The sequence below is a fragment of the Caloenas nicobarica genome, chromosome 3 (assembly GCF_036013445.1).
Source record: "Caloenas nicobarica isolate bCalNic1 chromosome 3, bCalNic1.hap1, whole genome shotgun sequence".
Lineage (NCBI taxonomy): Eukaryota > Metazoa > Chordata > Aves > Columbiformes > Columbidae > Caloenas > Caloenas nicobarica.
The window spans coordinates 91,605,415-91,625,161 of record NC_088247.1 but is presented as its reverse complement, the minus strand read 5'-3'; the positions used below and the strand labels follow the sequence as shown (position 1 = coordinate 91,625,161).

Here is a 19,747-nt window from a genome sequence, read left to right as displayed (position 1 = left end):
TACGTAACTTTGAATGCAAATAGTTGCAAAAAAACCCCAAAGTTATTTTTGAAATCTCTGAATGCATCTTTTAAAGGAAATACAACTCACATTAGGGTTTATATATCTCACAATCTTAATTAAACCTAAAATTTTAACCAAATTTAAGATGCCAATAAAATTTACTATGGTTCCTTTAATTTGTATTTGCTATGGTGTTTGCTGTATACTGACCTATTTATTCTGCTCTGAATACTTTCTCTACATACTAAATATATAAATGAGAACCGTTTTCAACTCACAGCTATCTCTCCCAGACATTTTATTAGATGCTTGCTAAATATTCAACCATAATATGCATAGTTATGTCAGTGGTTCAGAGATGAAAGCCTACATTACTTCACTCAGGAAATGAAGTGCAGGTTTCGGTCCTTTCATTGCAATATCCTTCAGTGCATAGAACATAAATGTTTTTGCACTGGATTGTTCAACAAGTGGGTGATGCAACAGCTTACACAGCTAAGCCACTGTATCATTTCTAAGGCCACAGGGTTAATACATAGTGATAAACTATTCAGCTATAATTGTAGCTTTTGTGTCAGTTAAACTGAGCATTGTGAATATTACCCAGTTAAAACCTAGTGTTATTTAACAGAAATTTGAACTTTGATTCCCCTCAAATTTAACTGCATCAGTGTCTATTAAGTTATATTATCCCACAGCAAAAATAAAATTGACGGGAATTTTACCACTGATAAAATTAAATCAAACATATTCAGGACTAAGAAAGGTGATACCTGTGAATTTCAGCTTACCATAGGGAAAGATAATAATTGTTACTTAAGTTAACATGTATAAGGCAGTAACAAAACCACACTTACTAATTTCTAAACAAAGTAATACCTACGTATTTATTTAAGAATGTCTTTTTGAAAGTAATACAATCTTGGTTTAAAATTTCAAATGACAGTAAATCTAGCTACATGATGTAGCAAACTGTTAGACAGTTCTGCCTACACAGTTTCAGTCTAGGAATTTTATCTCCTAATGACAGTATGGTATTATTTCTCATTTAATATGTTTTACCTACATTAAGGTGTCTTTACTATTACACTATCAGTGCATTAATTACTGACAATTACAGAAGATTTTAGGTATTCCCGGGTTATGTATAATATTGGTCATTATTGACACTTTTGAAAGGATGAATTACAACTGCAAACTTAATCTTGAGTCAAATTACCAGAGAACCTTCCCAGGACACTTTGGCGTTCTGTAAAGCAGGCAGTACATTACCAATGTGGATCCTCTCCCTTTTTCCAAATACAATCAGGATTTTCTGTTTCCAAGGTGTCATGGTCACATCAAAAATACATTAAGCACTGGATAAAAATAGCTAAAACTTTTAAACTGTTTCCTGTAATTGTATTTTTTCCCTTTTGAACTTGTATCTTCAAGAGGATAGACATTTATGCCTGAGGCAAAGAGTTACTCACTGTGAACAAGGAAGCAAAAATCTTTCCACATCAGCAACAGAGTAAGCTTTGTGAAGCCTTCTGCATCATATTCCACCACACCACTGTCAACAACAAATACCAAAAAATGAATACAATTTTTACCTACTATTCATTCTAATACTGAACAATGAATATGTAAATTCTGTATTACGAGGACTGGGTTTTTTTAGTTCATTTATTCAGAAAATTCCAGTATTTGCTTTATTTATTAACAATTACAATTTTCTTGCTAAATGAAAACTAAACTTTTAATCATAATAATCTTATTTATGCTGTGCTATTGGAGTTTGATTCTTACCTGAAGAAAGGCCACATTCAGTTTATATAAATACACTTTAGAATGAAAGGAGACCTGGTAATGCATGTGCAGTACTAAATTGATAAAAACTGTACATACACAAATTCCCTGTATATTACTCAGATTAAGATATTGACTCTGTTGTAAAAGACAGAGTAAAATTGAAAATGCACAGGCTAAGAGTTTAAATTTGAAAATTCAAAAGAGTATATACTATAAAAGCAAACCACTAGAACATACAAAGAATTAAATACAGAAGACTTGTTTAGCAGACGGCTTAAAAGTTTCAACCATCAGGAGTCGGTATTCTCTAAAAGTTTCAAGCAGTATCAGGACCCATCAACCACTTCATAGGTGAAATAAAATCATAGGCACACTCAGGCCATCTCTATAATGTAGTTTTCTCAGAATAAAAGGAACTCTCTCATTTTAAGAAGAATTGAGGTTGCATTGACTATCTACTCATACGACCAATTCAAGCTATTGTTGCCTATCTATAGCTGTATAAAATTTGGGTGCACGCTAGAAGCCACCTGTCTTCCTACCCTCACTTGACAGACCTGAGAGTTGAAGGGCTCCTGAATACCCACGTCATTTGGCATCACGACTCGGAAGAAGAAAACCCCTCCCCAGCACAAGGTAAAGCGCTGCTGGTCAGGCAATTGCTGTTGCATCCGCTCTGGGACCCTCACTCAAGTCCAGATTTCATCTCATCCAGTGGACGGCAGTCACACAACCAAAGATCACATGCAGCAAACACCACTTTCCCGCATGCTACAGAAAATAATGCATCAAAAGAAAACTTACGTTCCAAAGTGACTCAGGAAAGCTGCAATATACTCTCTTCTCTTATGGTATCCCTGAATAACATATTGTACCTTGAAAAAGAAAGAAAGAAAGAAACAAATCCAGAGCTATAAAAAGATAAAAAAATCCAATACTCCCAATTTGTCATATATTCCTTGTTAAGGAAGGTTTATGTTTGACATGGTAGTAGTCCTGAGTTCTACATTTAGCTTGCATGATTTCTCTAAGGAATCCTAAAATGCCTTTAGAACAGTGGATCTTGCACACAGAAAATCTTGCAAAGAAATCTCTTCACTCTCTTCTGAGGGAAACTCAGTTATTCACAATGTACTGAAGCCTTGTTTAACTGCACGAGATAAAGAGTGAAGAAATGCACGACCTTGGCTTGCTGAAGTTTGAGCAGGAAGCTGTGATAGGCAAATCATAATTACCTAAACTTACAGTTGGTTCAGTGTCAAAATAACATTCTGGTTATAAAAGAAAAAAATATATATTTCACAACTGATCTTGGGTGTTTTCTGAAGACTACACCTCCAACAAAATCTTAACACTAAGCTCTCTCAGTGGTTTCATGCTGACTCAGGGAGCCACCTACTCAACTGCGAGTATCAATTTCTGAGGCATTCTGGGTTTTGAAAGACTTCCATCCTGGCACAGACAAAATCCAACAATGGTAAACTTGGAAGACTTACGGCAAAATTCTCCTCGCATCATGTATGTTTTCTTATTGATTTGAATGGGATTACTTAGCAGAACAGTGTGAACCGGGTTTGACCTGTAGCAGACACAATGTGCGTGCTGTCAGGCTGCAAGAGCATCTGGTTTACAACTGGTAACTTCAAGTACTTACGGTATGGTTCCATATGTGATTCCCAATGTAAATCCCTTTGCCTTCCAGAACAAAAATTAACATCTTAAAAATGTTTTTTTCCCCACTGAACACAAAAAGAGCAGGAAGAATTTTTTGGGTTTTTTTTTGCTATAATAATACTAGAATTCCTTGGCTGGGAAATACTTTTGCTAAATTTTTTGAAACAATCATTGCTGAGAGCTATCTTGTACCCCTTAAAGTTAAATTCTATTTATAAATTGAGATTTCATTTTATAAAAAAAACTATGATTATTTTGAAGGCTTTGTGTGGGATCTGAAATATTATTTTGGGAAAAGGAAAACATATAAGTTTGCTTAAGGGACTTTGTTTAAGAAAGGATAAAAACAGTCCTGTGTACTTGTAGATTTTAAAAACAGAAAGTATTTTTTACACAAAACCACAACAAAAACAACTCTAAAGATAGATTCCAATATAAATATAGAAATACATCTTGAAGAATTTTTTCTAAAAGATAAAATTATTTTCCTCATTTGGACAATTGAAGGTAAAAATAATATACAAATAGGAGGTCTGTAATATGCAGACTCCTGGATGTTAGCCCCATAGCTTTCTTTAGAAAATTACATGTAAATAATGGAGAAGCTTTCAAAATACTATATTCACTCTTTTTTGTTTAAACAGCAAACTAACCGGAACACAACCTTTTCAGCAACCTTAAATAGCTCTTACTGTATAAACATCCAAATAGACTGCTGATTCCGTTCATTTGGATGAAACATCTGAGAAGGAAATCACTGAGTAAGTACTCAAAACCTACAATGATGACTATGGTATGAGAACTTCCAACTGGAAAAATAATATGCAAACTACACATTTCTATTTACTAGCATAATAGCACACTACAATTCAGTGCTGTATGATGCAACAACATCTTATCTGAAATCTTAAGTCATCACAATAAGAAAAATCCACTCCAAGATCTGATCCCAAACAGACTTGTTTACCTAAAAGAGTCATTACATTCAGTGCCCTGCTCAGATGCTCACCTCTTATTGATAAGTTATCCCTTGCAGAGTTCACTTCAAGTACACCTTGCTTGGCCTACTTGGCAGAAGAAAAACTATGTCTATGGAAATGCTATAGTGTGTTATTGTAATACAGAACAGCACGTAAGAGAAAGGAAAATTGAGCTCTCTTTACTAACTTACCTTATTTGTTAGCAGCTGGCATACTTGGGGTACATAGTCGATAAGACAACCTCCACCAGGAAAGGCTGGGATATGAAGGGCAGATGATCCTCCGAGCGCACTAGAAATAGAAGTTAATTTAACAGTACATTACACGTACAGTCCCTGGGATTTGAAAGTGATTTCTACGCTGTCCTCTTTCCCTATGCTTAAAGTCAGAGGACCATGATGAGGAAGTGTATTATATGCTGTGGCGATATAAAAAGTATTGAGTGATACCATCTATAAAAACAGGTTATAGCATGACCCGCTATAATTAAACTATTTTAATCAAAGGTGCCACTAATGCAAAGCACTCTCTCAGGAAATAGCTTTTTCATTGTAAGCAGTTCTGTCTCCTAGCCCTCATCAATAAGATGTGGAGCACTGTAGTTAAGGTATCTTGCTATTGTGGGAGAAGAGGACTTTGAGTCTCAAATTATTCAAAAAGCCACCTTCAGTCAAACCAGCTAAGAATAAGCAAAATACTTTGGACTGAGGCATAATAGATGGCCAGATGCACTTGTCAGCTATGCCGCCTACTCCAGTTTTGGGTCTCCCAATACAACACAGATTGTAGATCTACTAGATCAAGGGGGACAGTGGGCCAGAAAGATTATCAGGTACACTATGTAAGGGGGGATGCTCAAAGAAACATGTTTGTTCAGTATTAAGAAAATATTGAGGAGGGGGGTGGTTTGAAGAGGGGAGCTGAAGGCATATTGTTATCGAAGGCATATTGATGCCTTCAGTTATCTAGTGGGAAAAAAAATAGAGAAGATGGAGCCACAGCCTTCTCTGAAGTGCACAGTGACAGGATGGAAGGCAATGCAGACATGTTACAACAAAGAAAGTTCTGGTTAAGTATTAGGAAAAACAATTTCACAATGAGAGTAATCAAATACTGGAAGACAGACCCATGGGGAATCTCCATCCTTGGAGGTGCTCAAAGCTCAGCCGAACAGCTGCCATTAGCACGCTGATCTCAGCTGGCCCTGCTCTGAGGTGGGGCTTTGCCAGCTAATTCCAGATGTTCCCCCCAGTCCACATTGGTTTGTGATCATATTCCCTGATTCTATGATTTCATTCATTCCCAGAAGGAAATAACACCAAAAAAGATATTAATTCTGTCCATGCACAGACTGGAAATCTGAACAGTAGGAATCCACAGAAATAAGGTAACTTCAGAGATGTATTTAGGCACCTTAATCAATTGCCTTTGTCATACGACGGAAGACTGAAGCACGCCTGCTGTTGCCGAGGAGAATGGCTTTTTTGGTGTGGAAAGATCTGGCACTTTTTATTTAAATCAGGTTGTATATGGCAACAACCAGCCAGAGTCCATGCTACTTTCTTTTAGCAGTACTGACCTAAATATTTCTTACAGTCTTTTACTGATCAAAAGGGATATGAATTTGCATTACACACTGTGGCTTACATCATTCACTAAACATCCAGAACCTTGTTAGGTACAATTAAAGAGCTTCAAAAGCTACATTACTTCGTGGTCTTCTGTTTGTTTACGTGCTGTTTCCATGAAAAAGTCACTGGAAAGAAAGTTCTCTGCAAAATAAGGCTCTTATTCTCCAACGGGACCTGCCCTTGTATTTTCCTCAGTACTTGATAAGATATCACTTTGCTCGGTATACAGGTCTACAGTCACACATCCCTTTGAAGGAACAGAGCCTACACAAATCAAAAAACCCAAACTCATAACGAGGTATATGGAAATCTGCTACTCAGGCAAAACAGTCTGGGTTCAGCAGACTGTTCACCACATGGAACAGTTCTGCAGGTCTGGATTTTGCATATGCAACAATGTAAAAAAAAAAAAAAAAGCCTCAAGTACACCACAGCTACATTAAAAAAAACAAACAAACTTTTCCAGCAGAAGTAAGACTTGAATAGGATTTTTTTTTTTTAAAAAACAGAATTCAGTTTCCTTGCTGCTATTCCCTGACTAAAATCACTCACATGGGAATATACTTTTGCTACTTGTGGATGTTAAAAGCAGTGAAGCATGACTATTAGATTATTACTAAGTTGGAACATTTCTGAAACAGTAGTTTGCCCTTAGGAGATTGAAAGTATACTGGGTCCACGAGTCTTCAATGTTACAGAATGAAAGACTCGTTCTTTGTGATACATTACAAGTGGGTTGTGAACCTTACTTTAAGACCCTGGCTTTCAGTTTATTGACCTCTTTAAATGCTTATGTAAATAGATCCATAAAAGCCTCTAATCTCTCACACAGAGCAAATGGTACTGTCCATTTTGCATCCTGCTTTGCCTCATTTGCAACCAAGTCCAAGTTCCTCCTCAGCATGGAGATACCACTGGAGATGCTCAGATGACTACAACAGGAATTACAGGCTCCTCTCTCGGTTGCAATAGCAGTCATGAAATTAAGAGTAATCTCTAACAGATTTCACATGCAAAAAAGTTTCTACTCCTGTATCATCGGCTTCCAACGCATCTTCCAGACTGAATTATTATGATTTGTGAATAAGGGCTTCCCATTTTACCTGCATCCATCTTTTGAAAATAGTCAATCCATAAAAACTTGACATAAATGGGAATTCAACCCTTCTCAAATGAAAAACAGACTGCTACAAGGTGTGGTTTCTGAGAAAGAGGTCCCTCCACAGAAAGAAGGCTGGAATTTCAGGTATAATTATCTTCTGAAAACAGAATAAAGCTCTACAATATGTAATTTATGTTCTGTAGAAATAATTATGGGTAGGGAAAATTAAGAGTGGACAGGCATCTTTGTTCCCTATATTGGGTCAGAGAATCTGCTTATTAAACATTTTAATACAATATTGCATTTGCACAGGACCTTGCCTCTAACCATCTCAAAACTTCCTATGAACATTCAGCAATTAAGGTTCATCTGCGTTATGAAACTGACATTTGTCTTTTATTTTTAAACATGTACGGAATCTATTGCTCAGAGTTTGATTTAACTATGCTGTACTATGCCTCTGTCATGCCAAAGGAACATACTTGTAGTATCTCACAATCATAAGAAAAAGCAAGAAGCTGTAACAAATATAATAAACCTGCAGTTGAAGAAAAAAGTGACTTACTCGAAGTCAAACAAGAAGGACCTGTAAAAGGTGCAAGGAAATAAGTAAAATGGAGAAAATAAAGCAAGGGAATTTCAGCATGCAGCTCAGTATCTAATGCTGCTTTTTGAGGTGCCTCAAAGCCCAATCAAAAGAAAAGGAGAAGAAAAAGAAAAATGCCATAAGAATCCTTTTATAGTCAAGGAAATTCTTCTACCAGTGTAAAATGAAGATTCCTGCATGTTAGACCTGCTTTCCAGATATCCAAGATTCTTGGAGGACAGATCTTACCTCTGTTTCTGATTAAGCTTTCTTTTTTGGTATCACTGTTATACACTCATAAATAAACCACATTTTTATACCCAGGAACAAAAACAACTACAACAATACACTATCAGGTTTGGTGGCATTCATTGTATCAAGATGACCAAAAAAAATTTTTAAAAAAAGGAGAAAGATGATGAGAAAGTTATTTTGCTTTTAAATGCGGGCAAATTAAGTAATATTGCTACCCTATAGCTACCAGAGTAAGTCTAGTTTCAGCACAAGCAATTTAATTGTGTTTGATTTCTACACATATTTTGCAAGTAACCTGCTGTTCTTTAAAGGCTAAAATTCTAAGAGATTCTGCTATGGCTTTCTATAATTTATCATAATTCACGAACCAACACTCTTAGTGGATGCTTTTCATTATGACTGGTACTGGATGAAGATAAATTCATGGTAGACCTACCTATGAGATAAGGTTGCATGAACACGTTGGAACACAGAGATCTGTTGGACTGAGCATTTTATTTATTTACTGTTACTCCAAACCTACTCGACGCTGCAAACCAACTTCATACACCTCATTTTAAGATGGACCAGGGACTCATTTGCAGCAAGTTCCTGCCTTCCTGGGTTTCCAGAGTGACGGACACAATGCAGTTCTGATCCATCATCTGTGAATTAAACTGGATTTTGTGACAGACTCAGTACTGAACTCAACAAGAGCAGTAGCCAGCCTGCATTAACAGCAGTTTTGTTCTGTGGCACACTGAAATACAAGCACAGAGAGCGTAGCTGGACCATGTTTTACATTGCAAGTGACTTCCTCCGACTGTCACTCTATGGATCTATTTATTCAGGCCTGCATACAAAATGCAAAAATCTTTCCCATTTCTTGATAGCTTAATACTACATTAAAATGTCTTTCTCAAGAAATGATCCTTAAAAACAGGGGGCATGGTACTAATTCACATGTTTACAGAAGTGACTGGTTTTGTTCTTGAGTATTTATGTGTAAAAAACCAGTTATATTTCCACTTCCTTAAAAACATCACTTGACTAGAGAAGAACAGGCGGAGAGGAAATGGCCTCGGGTTGTGCAAGAGGAGATTTAGATTGGATACTGGGAACAATTTCTTCCCGGAAAGGGTTGTTGGGCACTGGAACAGGCTGCCCAGGGAAGTGGTGGAGTCACCATCCCTGGAAGGGTTTAGAAGATAGGTAGATGAGATTCTCAGGGACATGGGCTAGTGCCAGGGTGGGTTAATGGTTGGACTCGATGATCTTGAGGGCCTTTTCCAATCAAAATGATTCTGTGATTCTGTGAAGAAGGGTGTTCCCAAGTCCCAAGCTCAGAAGACTGGGTGGTTTGCTCCTGTCCTCATCCCTGCAACTCTCCCTGTGCTCTCTTGGGCCTGCCTAGTTCCCCTACACTTTTTGCCCACCCCATCTCTTCCCCACAATCCATTTTGCTTCCCCCTTTCTCTGAGCAGAAAAATGCAGGTTTCTCTAGGTCGCTGGGAAGCTTTTGAGCTGAGTCTGGAAAATGAGGATTTTTTCAGACTACCCCAGTCTTGCAGGGTCCCGCAAGAATAAAATATCACAGTTTATAAAGTCATGTACTAACACGGGTTATGGTACTACAGTTAAGGATCCGTACACATGTATTACTGTCTATATATTTTGCGCTCTCTCTTGTTTTATATATAGATTTTTTGCGTTTACATGGTACCGTTCCCCATCTCCAAAGCTGCATAAGCTTTTCTTTGAAAGAAGTATCACAAAGAAAATCTGAGGAAAAGTTTCAGGCTCTTAAAAGGAGGTACCTTGCACAATGGCAGTCATTTTTGCTCCAAGGGAGGAAAGAGTAAAAAACATGTATTTTGGAAGGGGGTCCAGCACTGTAAGAAGAATCATACTTATCCCTGTATACAGTGTGAATGTAGCATTGAAGAGCTTTATACCAAAAGGAAGTAGTACATTATACCAACTGCACTCAACGATGTTCCTAATCCAATCTATTCATTCTGCAAAACCCACATAAGATAGGAAAATGACAATTTCAATGATCATGAACGATGCAGTTGAAGATTTGTCTAGCTTTGAAAATGTAAATAAACAAAAAACTTGCCTCTGCATGGAAGGACTTTTTATACCACTTTATAATAACTAAGAGCTTTTCTCTCAGCATGGCCGATGTTAAAACATGTTCAAATCTATGTACTGGTGATGGACACACAACTTTAGACTTTACAGACTGTAGCCCTTGCTTTTACTAGGAAACACCCTTCTTAGCTCCGTAAGTTTTCACCTCCTTTATTTTGAAACTGAAGCACGTTGCAGACCTTCACAGGCATTTCAAGGGTTTATTACTCATGACGGCTGTAAGTAAGAGTAGCCTGAAGCACGTGGAGAGAAATTCCCTTCTTTTTGCTCTTTTTTCCCTCTTTTGAGACTCATGTTATGGGCTTTGATCTCCTTCCTGGCTCTCCTTCTCCTTTGTTGCTGAAGTAAATAGTTGACTTTTTTTTTCTCTTTTGCAGTTTCATCACTTTAGTACATTACACCATTTGGCACAGAAGACATGAGGAACCACATCAAACAAAAGCACGTGACCACAAAAGCTGCCCTACCAACCATGATCCCAGATTTGCTGTCAGTTTACCATTTTTCAGACTTGTTCGACCATAACCAAATCCTCCCTATCACATGAACAATGTGGTGCTTGGCAGAAGCCTTGGGATAGGGCTTCAATCAGCAATACAGAGCTTAACAGTAAAATAACAGAACGTTACTCTTGTTAAGGAAAAATCAGCCAGTCTAGGTTTGTGACACTGTTTCTCTCCTTTTTAGTATTATAATATTCCATTTAAAGCAAATATAATTAACATATTTTTTGTCCATTTAAGTCTACTGCCAGGTAAAGTGCGTCCAAAAAATATTAATAGTTCCCATTCTATTTTTAAATAAACCACTTTGCTTACAATTATTTCTACTTCAACATTGGTAAAATCAGGTATCTACATTGCTGAGTGTACAGAAGGAAAACACAATCACAAACAGACCTAGAGGGAAAACTATGCCAAATCCTGGTCAAACTTGGACTAAAAATCTAGCCATTACAGCTGAAAAGATAACACCATCTTTTTTTCTTTGACCTACTGGAGGTTCACGGTAAATACCTCTGAGTTTCTCTTGACTAGTGACTGAAAAAAAAAACCAACAACCCAGGAAACACTCACCGTAAAAAGCGAATACTAAAAGCAAAATGTATTTTAGTTTCAAAGACTGTGCAGAAAACTCCAAGTCAGACTTGCTGAGCTTTACTTGCAGCTCTTCTGCTGACTTCATATGTTCAAGCAAGTTACTGCAACCAGTCTGCTTCTTTGCTTGCCCACCTATAAATGTTCAGATGCTTATACTGAGGTACACTGAAGTTTAATAACATCCATAGAATAATATAAAAGCTGTGGGATGAAGTCATCTGTAAGTACTAACGAATACTGCTTTGTTTGCATTATTCCACCTTCTGTATTCTGCTGCAGGTAAAATTGCCAAAAAAAGGTCCTTTTCAAGAATGCATTCCCCATTTTAGACAAAGTGACTACACCAAGGAAAGATTTACATTAACTGTACAGATCCTGGGGTTCTAACAGACTTCAACCTAACAAACTTACCCACAAACAACAGTTCAGGTGATCCAATATTGAAAAATTTATGGGGATAGGAGCTCTGTCTCCAGGATTCTCATCTTCAAGGAAACCAAAACCAAAACCAAACCAAACCAAGAAGCATGAGATGAATACATAGCTGACCCTACAATTAAATCAGAATACATTTCTTTTCTTTCCTTCCCTGGCCAGACTCAGACCTGGAAGGAGAAAGAACAGATTCACTTGCAGTATAAAGCTTTTCTTACTGCTACTTGATGGTATAAAAGTATAAAAATGTCAGTATTTCCTCTACATCAGATAAATCAGGACTGAAGGGATTTTTCCTTTGCTTAGTTTGTCTTTATGTGCAGAAAGGTTCTGCATAAAGAGGACTAAAAGGTTTCCACTGGTAACATTCATTACCCAGCTGACTGCACCCTTGATGTTACACACCACTTTTATAAAGTAATCTGAAGCTCACAACAGGCCGGGCAGGCAGGCAGTCCAGCAGAATCAATTGCCCTCTGGAACTCCATCGTACCTCAAGGCACAAACTTCAGGAAAGGTTCAAGCGAGTGCAACATAAATTAGCAGCAAGACGTCAATGTGTGCAGCTGTTTAAAATAGAGGTTAACTTAACCGGTGTCAACAATACCGCTCTAACACTGCACAGCACACAGATTTTGATCACTTACTCATTCTGACCATAAAACATCAAACTGACAAGTATAAAAGCAATATATTTCAAGGTGATTCAAAGTATTAAAAAACCCCTCGTGCTTAATAATTATCTTTTCATAATACAGTACAAACAGGTTCAAAAAGAGAATATGAAAAGATCCACGGGCTATAAAAAGTGTGATTCTCTCTTATAAAACTCAAAAATTCTGACATAGGTTAATTTTTCCATCCAAAAAAAACCCCAATAGCAAGGTGTTATTACAAATTTAACAAGCTCAGTCATTCAAGGCAGTTTGGTTTTGGAAAGGTTGCAAATAATAATGATAAATCCATAACAAATGACATAAGATCTGAATTTAAAGACGCTTTTTGTGATCTCAAAAAAAGTAGATTCCACCACGCTCCCTTCCAGTGTTTTAGTTACTACTATTAATTCTCCATCAACATAGTTATAAGAAGACCTGAACAAGTTGCTGAGTTGCGAGGTGCCTCACAATTTAGACAGGAGGGCAGGGTTCCTGTCCCAAAGAACTCGCACAGCCCAGTATTTCATACTCCACAACACAACACAGTGAGGTACTGAAAAGCAGGGACTGAACGACACGGGAGGAAGAGTATGGATTGCAGCAAGGAGACTTAAACACCATGGAGAAGCAAAATGCTTTGGAAATAAATATATATTTCTTAAAGGAAGCTTGGCAGCTAATTAAGGGAAATCTGAATAAGAAGTCAAAGAAGAGTTTCACAGAGAATTAAATGCAATGAGGAAATAGCCAATAAAAAACTCAGCAAATGACCAGAAAAAGTTGTAGGAAAGAAACCCAGACAAATGGAACAGCACAAAACAACACTGAACAAAAAAAAGTACAGATAAGAAACATGGGCAGATAAGAAGACGATAACACTATGCAGTCCTATTTTGTTTTTACTTCCAAAGAAGTTAAAAAACCAGCAAGTGGAGATTAAAGAAATGATTCAAGATGCCAGGAGAAAGACTACGTAGCCTAACCTACTGCAGCTGTCTTCTGTATGGAACTCAGGAAGAAGCGCAAGTGTGAGAGAGGCTGGACACTTGTCACAACTAAGGCAGAACAAGATTTTGGCTGAAGAAACATTGAATTGTAACCTAATTACAACACTTTTTCATCCTGCACTGATTAGAGATGACAATACAAAACCGGAAACTTGTTTAAAATTATGTTCCATTCCCATTTCTCCTTCACATGGACTGTGAAGAAGGACAAGTTGAGTCTGTTATCTGAAATTTTACTTTTCAATTTCCTCTTCCTCAGAAATATACTTTTAATGACATTACCGGTTTTGCAGATACATTTATTATCACCTTAACTGTGAATATATTGAGGGTCTTCTACGTAGCAAGTAAAAAAGTACTGGGCATTAGCTGTTTTGCTTCAAGGGAAAAATGTATTGACTTGAGTGTTGTCTCAAAGGAACTAAAATAGCTTACACGTAACATGAAGACAGAATTGGGAATTGGAAACTTTTGTATAAACAAGAAAAAGAAGACTAGGACACTGGTACACTGTGAACAGTATTCTCCTTGGAAGCAGCAGTAGTTGATAAATTAATGAAAAGAGTGAGGATTTATTTATGGTGAGGTTCACTGGAAATTCCTCTGCACTGAAGTCTGGGCAGTATGTTACACAGTGCTTGTTGGCGTTTAAGGTATCAATCTGCTCTTTTATAATCCGCTCTGCTTTAGTGATGGAGATCTCCAAAACAATCCCACTGAACAGAATATTTATCACAAAACCATGTGGATCTTCTCTTATTATCCATCCATAAAGATAACATAAATGAATGACTGTTCTAAGATGGTATCCATTATATTTATAAACATGCCCTATAGACCTATAATTTCTTATCAATCTTCTGGCATGCATTCAACTACATATGGCTTACTATATTATGACTGTTTACATGGCAGCTAATTTTCTAGTACCTGTACTAAACCCAGCTAACCATTAGTGTCTTTATTGTGAAGCAGAAAAGTCTCAAAAAAACATACGACTATTGCCTTCCTTGTCTCTTAACTTTCTTACCTTTTCTGAAGAATAACAGTCATTTCCTATAACTTGCAGCCTTTTACGTTTTACGATTGCACTTGCTTGTATTGTTCCTTATTTTATGTTCCTTAATCTACTAGTCAAATTACTGTAATTATCTCTTATTGTTAATCTTTTCCTGATATTGCTTAATGCCTAACATTTCCAGTGACAGAGTCATTTTGTAAGCATGCTATTTTTTGCCTTTGTGCTAAAATAGTGCTGCGTTGTAGACTTCTCCCACATAATGAATTTTTTTTCTTTTCTTCTTAGGCCAGACAATGATCCTCATTTGTGGATCTCTTCTATCTGGACAAATATTTTGTGTAAGAAACATCCTCTCCCCTGCATCATCAGCATCACATTTGATTAGTTTACATGAAGAACAAGAAAAGTAAAGTACTGAAAGGATAAAAAAAAAAACTTGCTGAAAAATTTCAGAAATTAAATGAGAGCAACATGCTGGAAAACTTTAGGATATGAAGTCGAGTAGTTGGGTCATCGATAAGAATGCCAGAAGGAGGCAAGAAAGTTAGAGGAGAAAAATGTTCTTCTTTCATACATCTGGCTTCTCACACTGATTTCCATGTGTATGCAGCATGATTAAGGGGCATTCTTGCTCAAATCTGGAAACTGGCTTTATCTTATGTTCACAAACAGTGTGGAATGCTACAAGTCTGGTCTGGTGTTCCCACCAAATGCTTCAAGACGCCTAGTGAGCTCAGGTTTTATGTAAGCCACATACATTCACATGTGGACACAAGGCAAAAGAACTTAAGTTTTTCATGTAAACACAGCCACTGTGGTTTGACAAGCTAATAAGAACCATGTTAAACCCTTACTCATTTAACATGATGACACGAATCTGCTTGGATGGTTTCTACAGCCCCTTTCAGAATCTTTACCACAGGACTTTGGGTAAGTGTGTTTTGTTCCTATGAACATAAATAATTCAATATTCATCCTAGTATTTTCTCTTCAGAACAGAGGGGAGCAGTGCTATGCATCACACTGCACAAAGACAGCCTTTGGTAGGTGGGAAGACTAGGAATAATTCTCAGAAGAAAACACTGGCACTTTGAAACCCTGGTTTACATCAGGGGTAACAAAGGTTCCTTCTGTAACAAAGCAGACACAGGTTTACTTTTAAAACAAAAAAAGGAAAGGCAGAACATAAAACCACAGTTTTTCTTCAATGTATTAAAATCAAAGCAGGGACCCCATACACACACGAAAACTGGAAACTTCATAACTTGCAACTCAGAGCAGCGCTTAGCTGATCAAAAGGTGAATACAAACATCCCCAGGATTGCGTTTTCACTGATGCCTGGGTTTTGCTCATGGAGCAGTCTCATTGCGGCACATGCTGCAAGACAAAGACTGGGGCGAAAATCCTTTTCACAAAGATTCCCCCTTTTCCAGAAGAGATTATGAATGGGTACAGTGCACTTATAGACATCACTTAGGCCTGAGTCAAACATACACACTTGCATCCCGTAAACCCCTCCTAATGCAAATACAGCCCTTTTTCCCTTAGAAACTGCAAATACTTACGTGGTCACTGAAAGACGAAAATTACAACTTTATGTTAGTATACCTTATTACCTTTTAAGGGCTTCATAAATATTACTTAATGTTTAAGGGCTTAAGTGCGTTTGCAAGTTGAATGTTTAGGTAATGGAATGAGCAAAATAGTATCTGCAACTAGATATATTCACAAATAAATATCAGATGCTTGAAAAACTAGCCTTTTTAGTTGAAGAATGAAATTTTCAGAAAGCTCATCAGCTTTTAAATCACTTGGCATTTTGTCTTTTAGTAAGACTGAAGATAGTAGGATTTTACATCTAGAATAGCTTCCTAAATTATTTTCTTTTTGAAAATTATATTAAGGCTCTTGAGTCCTATAGATATGTAAAAAACCCCTATGTTATACTTCCTCAAGCACTAGTCAGAAAAGCTTTTAATAAGAAAAATAAATGAATAGATTAAAATACAAAACAGCTTGAACCTTGCTTTTCTGCTCCCTCAGTCTTAAAATATTAGACAACAATTTGCCTCTTTGTTTTCCTTCCCAACTGATTTTTGCATCTGGTACTAAATGCAACAGCTATGTCAGTGTAAAACCGATACTGCCACAAATACACTCTAAAACGATAACTAAAAAAGGTAAAACAAGTGATTGAATGAGGCACATAATATGAACTAAAATCAAAATTCACAAGAGAAGAGAACTACTTCAAATAAACCTTTCTGTCAATGGTGGTTTATTTCCAAGTCAAAGATCTACCATTGGTCAATAGAGATTTATTTACCAAATTAAATTGTGTAACTAATCCCATTATCCTCACATTTTGTTTGCCTCGACTTTCTGACACCTGTTAACATTATTATTAGTTATAGTGAGACTTCTAGAATATAGGATGATAATCACTCAATCCAATGAAGACTATGATGTCTTGCCAGTATTTGTATGTGTTCTTTTGCAAAGTTCTTCCATAAAGGAACCACTTTTTCTCCTTAAAAACAAATAAAAACCAAAACGCAAAACAAAAAAACCCCAAACCAACCAACCAACCCACCCACCCACAAACCAAAACCAACCAAAACACTTCTGTATTGTATGCAATGATCTCCTAAAAATATCAGCTTTTAATTGACTTGACATGTAAAAGAATTCTAACAGGACTTTTCCTTCATTCAATCACTTCCACCATTTAGCAACTTTTCATCCATCATACAATATATGGGACTAATTTTTTTAAATTATTAAATCATAAGTGGAGTGGCTGCTAACACTGTCATATGTGTTAGGAAACCCTCCGGTTTACATGATGAACTTTTTCAAAGTTGTGTTAATGCCATTTGATAAATCATCATAACTACAAAACAAACTACATCATATATTTAAAACATACAAACTCAAATTGATTGTTTACTTCCTCTTCTAGACCTCTTCTCAACATGTATATGATTAAAGTTTATGATCTTCCACTTTAATGTCAAGTTACTGCACTGTACTGGAAACCACAAATTCTATGTTTTAACCCTAATCGGACAATAGTTTCTGGGGTAAATTAAAAAACAGTCACAGCCACTCTTTCCAGGTCTTTGCAGACTAGAGAAATACATAGAGGACATGTACTTACAGAGGTCATGCTAGGAAAAAAATCCCAAACAACACCTGACCTCTGCAAAGCACCTGCAAAAATGAAAAATTCCTTACAAATGGCAGCACCCCATACTTTTCAGTTTAACTCAGAAGGCTACACCTCTTCATGAAATAACTCATAATTAACGTTTGCTATTTCCCTTGGATAACCCAATGCAAATCCGACATTCTTCTTTAGTCAGAAAAGAGACATGGCTAAGAGTGAAAGAAAATAGTGGAGTATCCGAAGATTATTTAAAAATAAAAGCATTGAAGTAGCACTACATGTATCGTTAAAATACCTTTCACCCTACATGATGTAAAGTGTTTTAACAACACATAATGCACTTTGTGTATAGTGCAGAAACTGCTTCAAATCCATTCATATACAATCTGTGATACATTTTGTGTCAGGGAATGAATACTATTATTAATATACGCTAACAAAAGCCAAGTAGAACTCATGATTACTTCAGAAAGAGAGTATAACCAGAACTTCTCAAGGAGATCCTCAGAATCTTTCAAAGTGAAGTCTACTACTGAGTTATTTCAGTTTAGCTAAAATTCTTCCTTCCATCAACTAATAATGTCACAGTGTCAACAAAACCCTTGCATACTAGCTGCTACTGCAGGTTACCCATTTTCTCACTTTACAAAATTTAAAGAAGATATTGCACACTTTCTACACTGTCTGTAACTGCAGAAGCACATAATTTTGGACCTATACAACTTTGGAAGGTTTGTGGGTCTTTTTATTGTGAAGATTTGCGACTCACAAAGGTTATTTCTGAATTGACTAAAAAAATGCAAAAAATGAAACCTTCAGTATTATTTAAATCTATAAATAGTATTTCAGAATTCCAGTTTACCTGCTAACCCTGGGGCAGGAATAGCCGATTTGGGGCTTCTACATGCTTAGGTTATTATTTTGTTGTGAAGACTGAAGTTCTCAGAAACCATATGCTCTTTGCTTTTTCTTCTGTTTCCTGTCTTTAACATCCAGGCCATCATTGGATTTTTTTTATGTGAATTATAATGAATGTGTTAGCTTATGAAGATTTTAGGTCTGCTGGAAAGTTGGAATAAAAAAGAAAATAGCAAACTGACCCTACAAGAACAACAGAACACAGTTCCGAATTTAAATTGAAACCTTCCTGTATATAGCCTGTGTTCCCTGGGCTTCTTTCTTCCAAATGCCCGGAGGCCTGCTACTACTGTGTATACAATATTACTACTATAGTTAGCATTTCTTTGGCTACTGGTCAATTTTAATTTTCCTTAAAAACTGAAGAGGTTACAATCACACCAGAGAAATCTTACTCATCTCCTTCTTTCAGATTTTCCATCTTTCACTAAGAGCTCAGAGTGATGAGTCAGTTCCAGGATACTATACATGCCTAGTTTCACTTCAGATAAAGAATCAGACATAGGGTTTAAAAAAACAGCTGGTTTGTAATGCAGATTAGGGAACGATACATTTGGTATTTGATACATTAGGTATTCTTATCCACCTCGGTTTAAAATAAAAATGTGCTTAGAACCATAGGATTTGGAACTACGGTAACTAATATAATGTTTTCATGCTGAAAAAAGAAAGCAATAGGGAGACGGGGTCTTTCAAAGAAAGAAATCTAAATCTGACTTCAGGAAGGACAGCAAATCCAAGAATTGCTCTTATTTTATCCTTTTTCTTTAAATATGCCAGTTCATACCTGGCATTCGTATATACTGGATACAATACACTATATACAGATTTCAATTATTATAACCTTGAACACGTAAATCCTTATCTGAATGTCTATTTGAATTTGGTAATAAAATGCGATAATGCCCCTACCCATATAACGACCTGCATTTGTATGAACCTCATACACAGACTCATATACAAAATGCTGAATAGGAAGTTAAATAACGCTTTTTATTTCTTTTTCCAAAAACACCAAAAGAATCAGGAAGTTCAAAGTTTTCATTGCCACATCAATAGTAATTTGGTTCTCTTCTACACATGCACTACATAGCATTATGTTATCAATGTTAATGCCATACCAATACAGGGACGTGACCTACTAAAGGCTGATGAATTACTTCTTTATATTGCAGGAGTTTTATGTGTGTAAACATCATCTATAATACTCCAATGATGTAATCTCTGTATTTCACTTATTCCTGAATACCTGCCAGTCAATGTTTACCTACCTGTA

General features: G+C 36.5%; 1 protein-coding gene across 2 annotated transcripts in view; it reads right to left on the bottom strand.

Annotated features, from left to right (window-relative positions):
- The window catches only part of BABAM2 (BRISC and BRCA1 A complex member 2), a 174,147-nt gene that overhangs the window by 39,512 nt on the left and 114,888 nt on the right, over positions 1-19,747 (bottom strand). For both annotated transcript variants that reach the window (XM_065630389.1, XM_065630390.1), the window contains exons 8-10: positions 4,643-4,742; positions 2,602-2,672; positions 1,476-1,558 (exon numbers count right to left, since the gene is read on the bottom strand). In XM_065630389.1, coding sequence (XP_065486461.1) covers positions 1,476-1,558; positions 2,602-2,672; positions 4,643-4,742 — 254 coding nt within the window. The remainder of the gene's footprint in view (positions 1-1,475; positions 1,559-2,601; positions 2,673-4,642; positions 4,743-19,747) is intronic.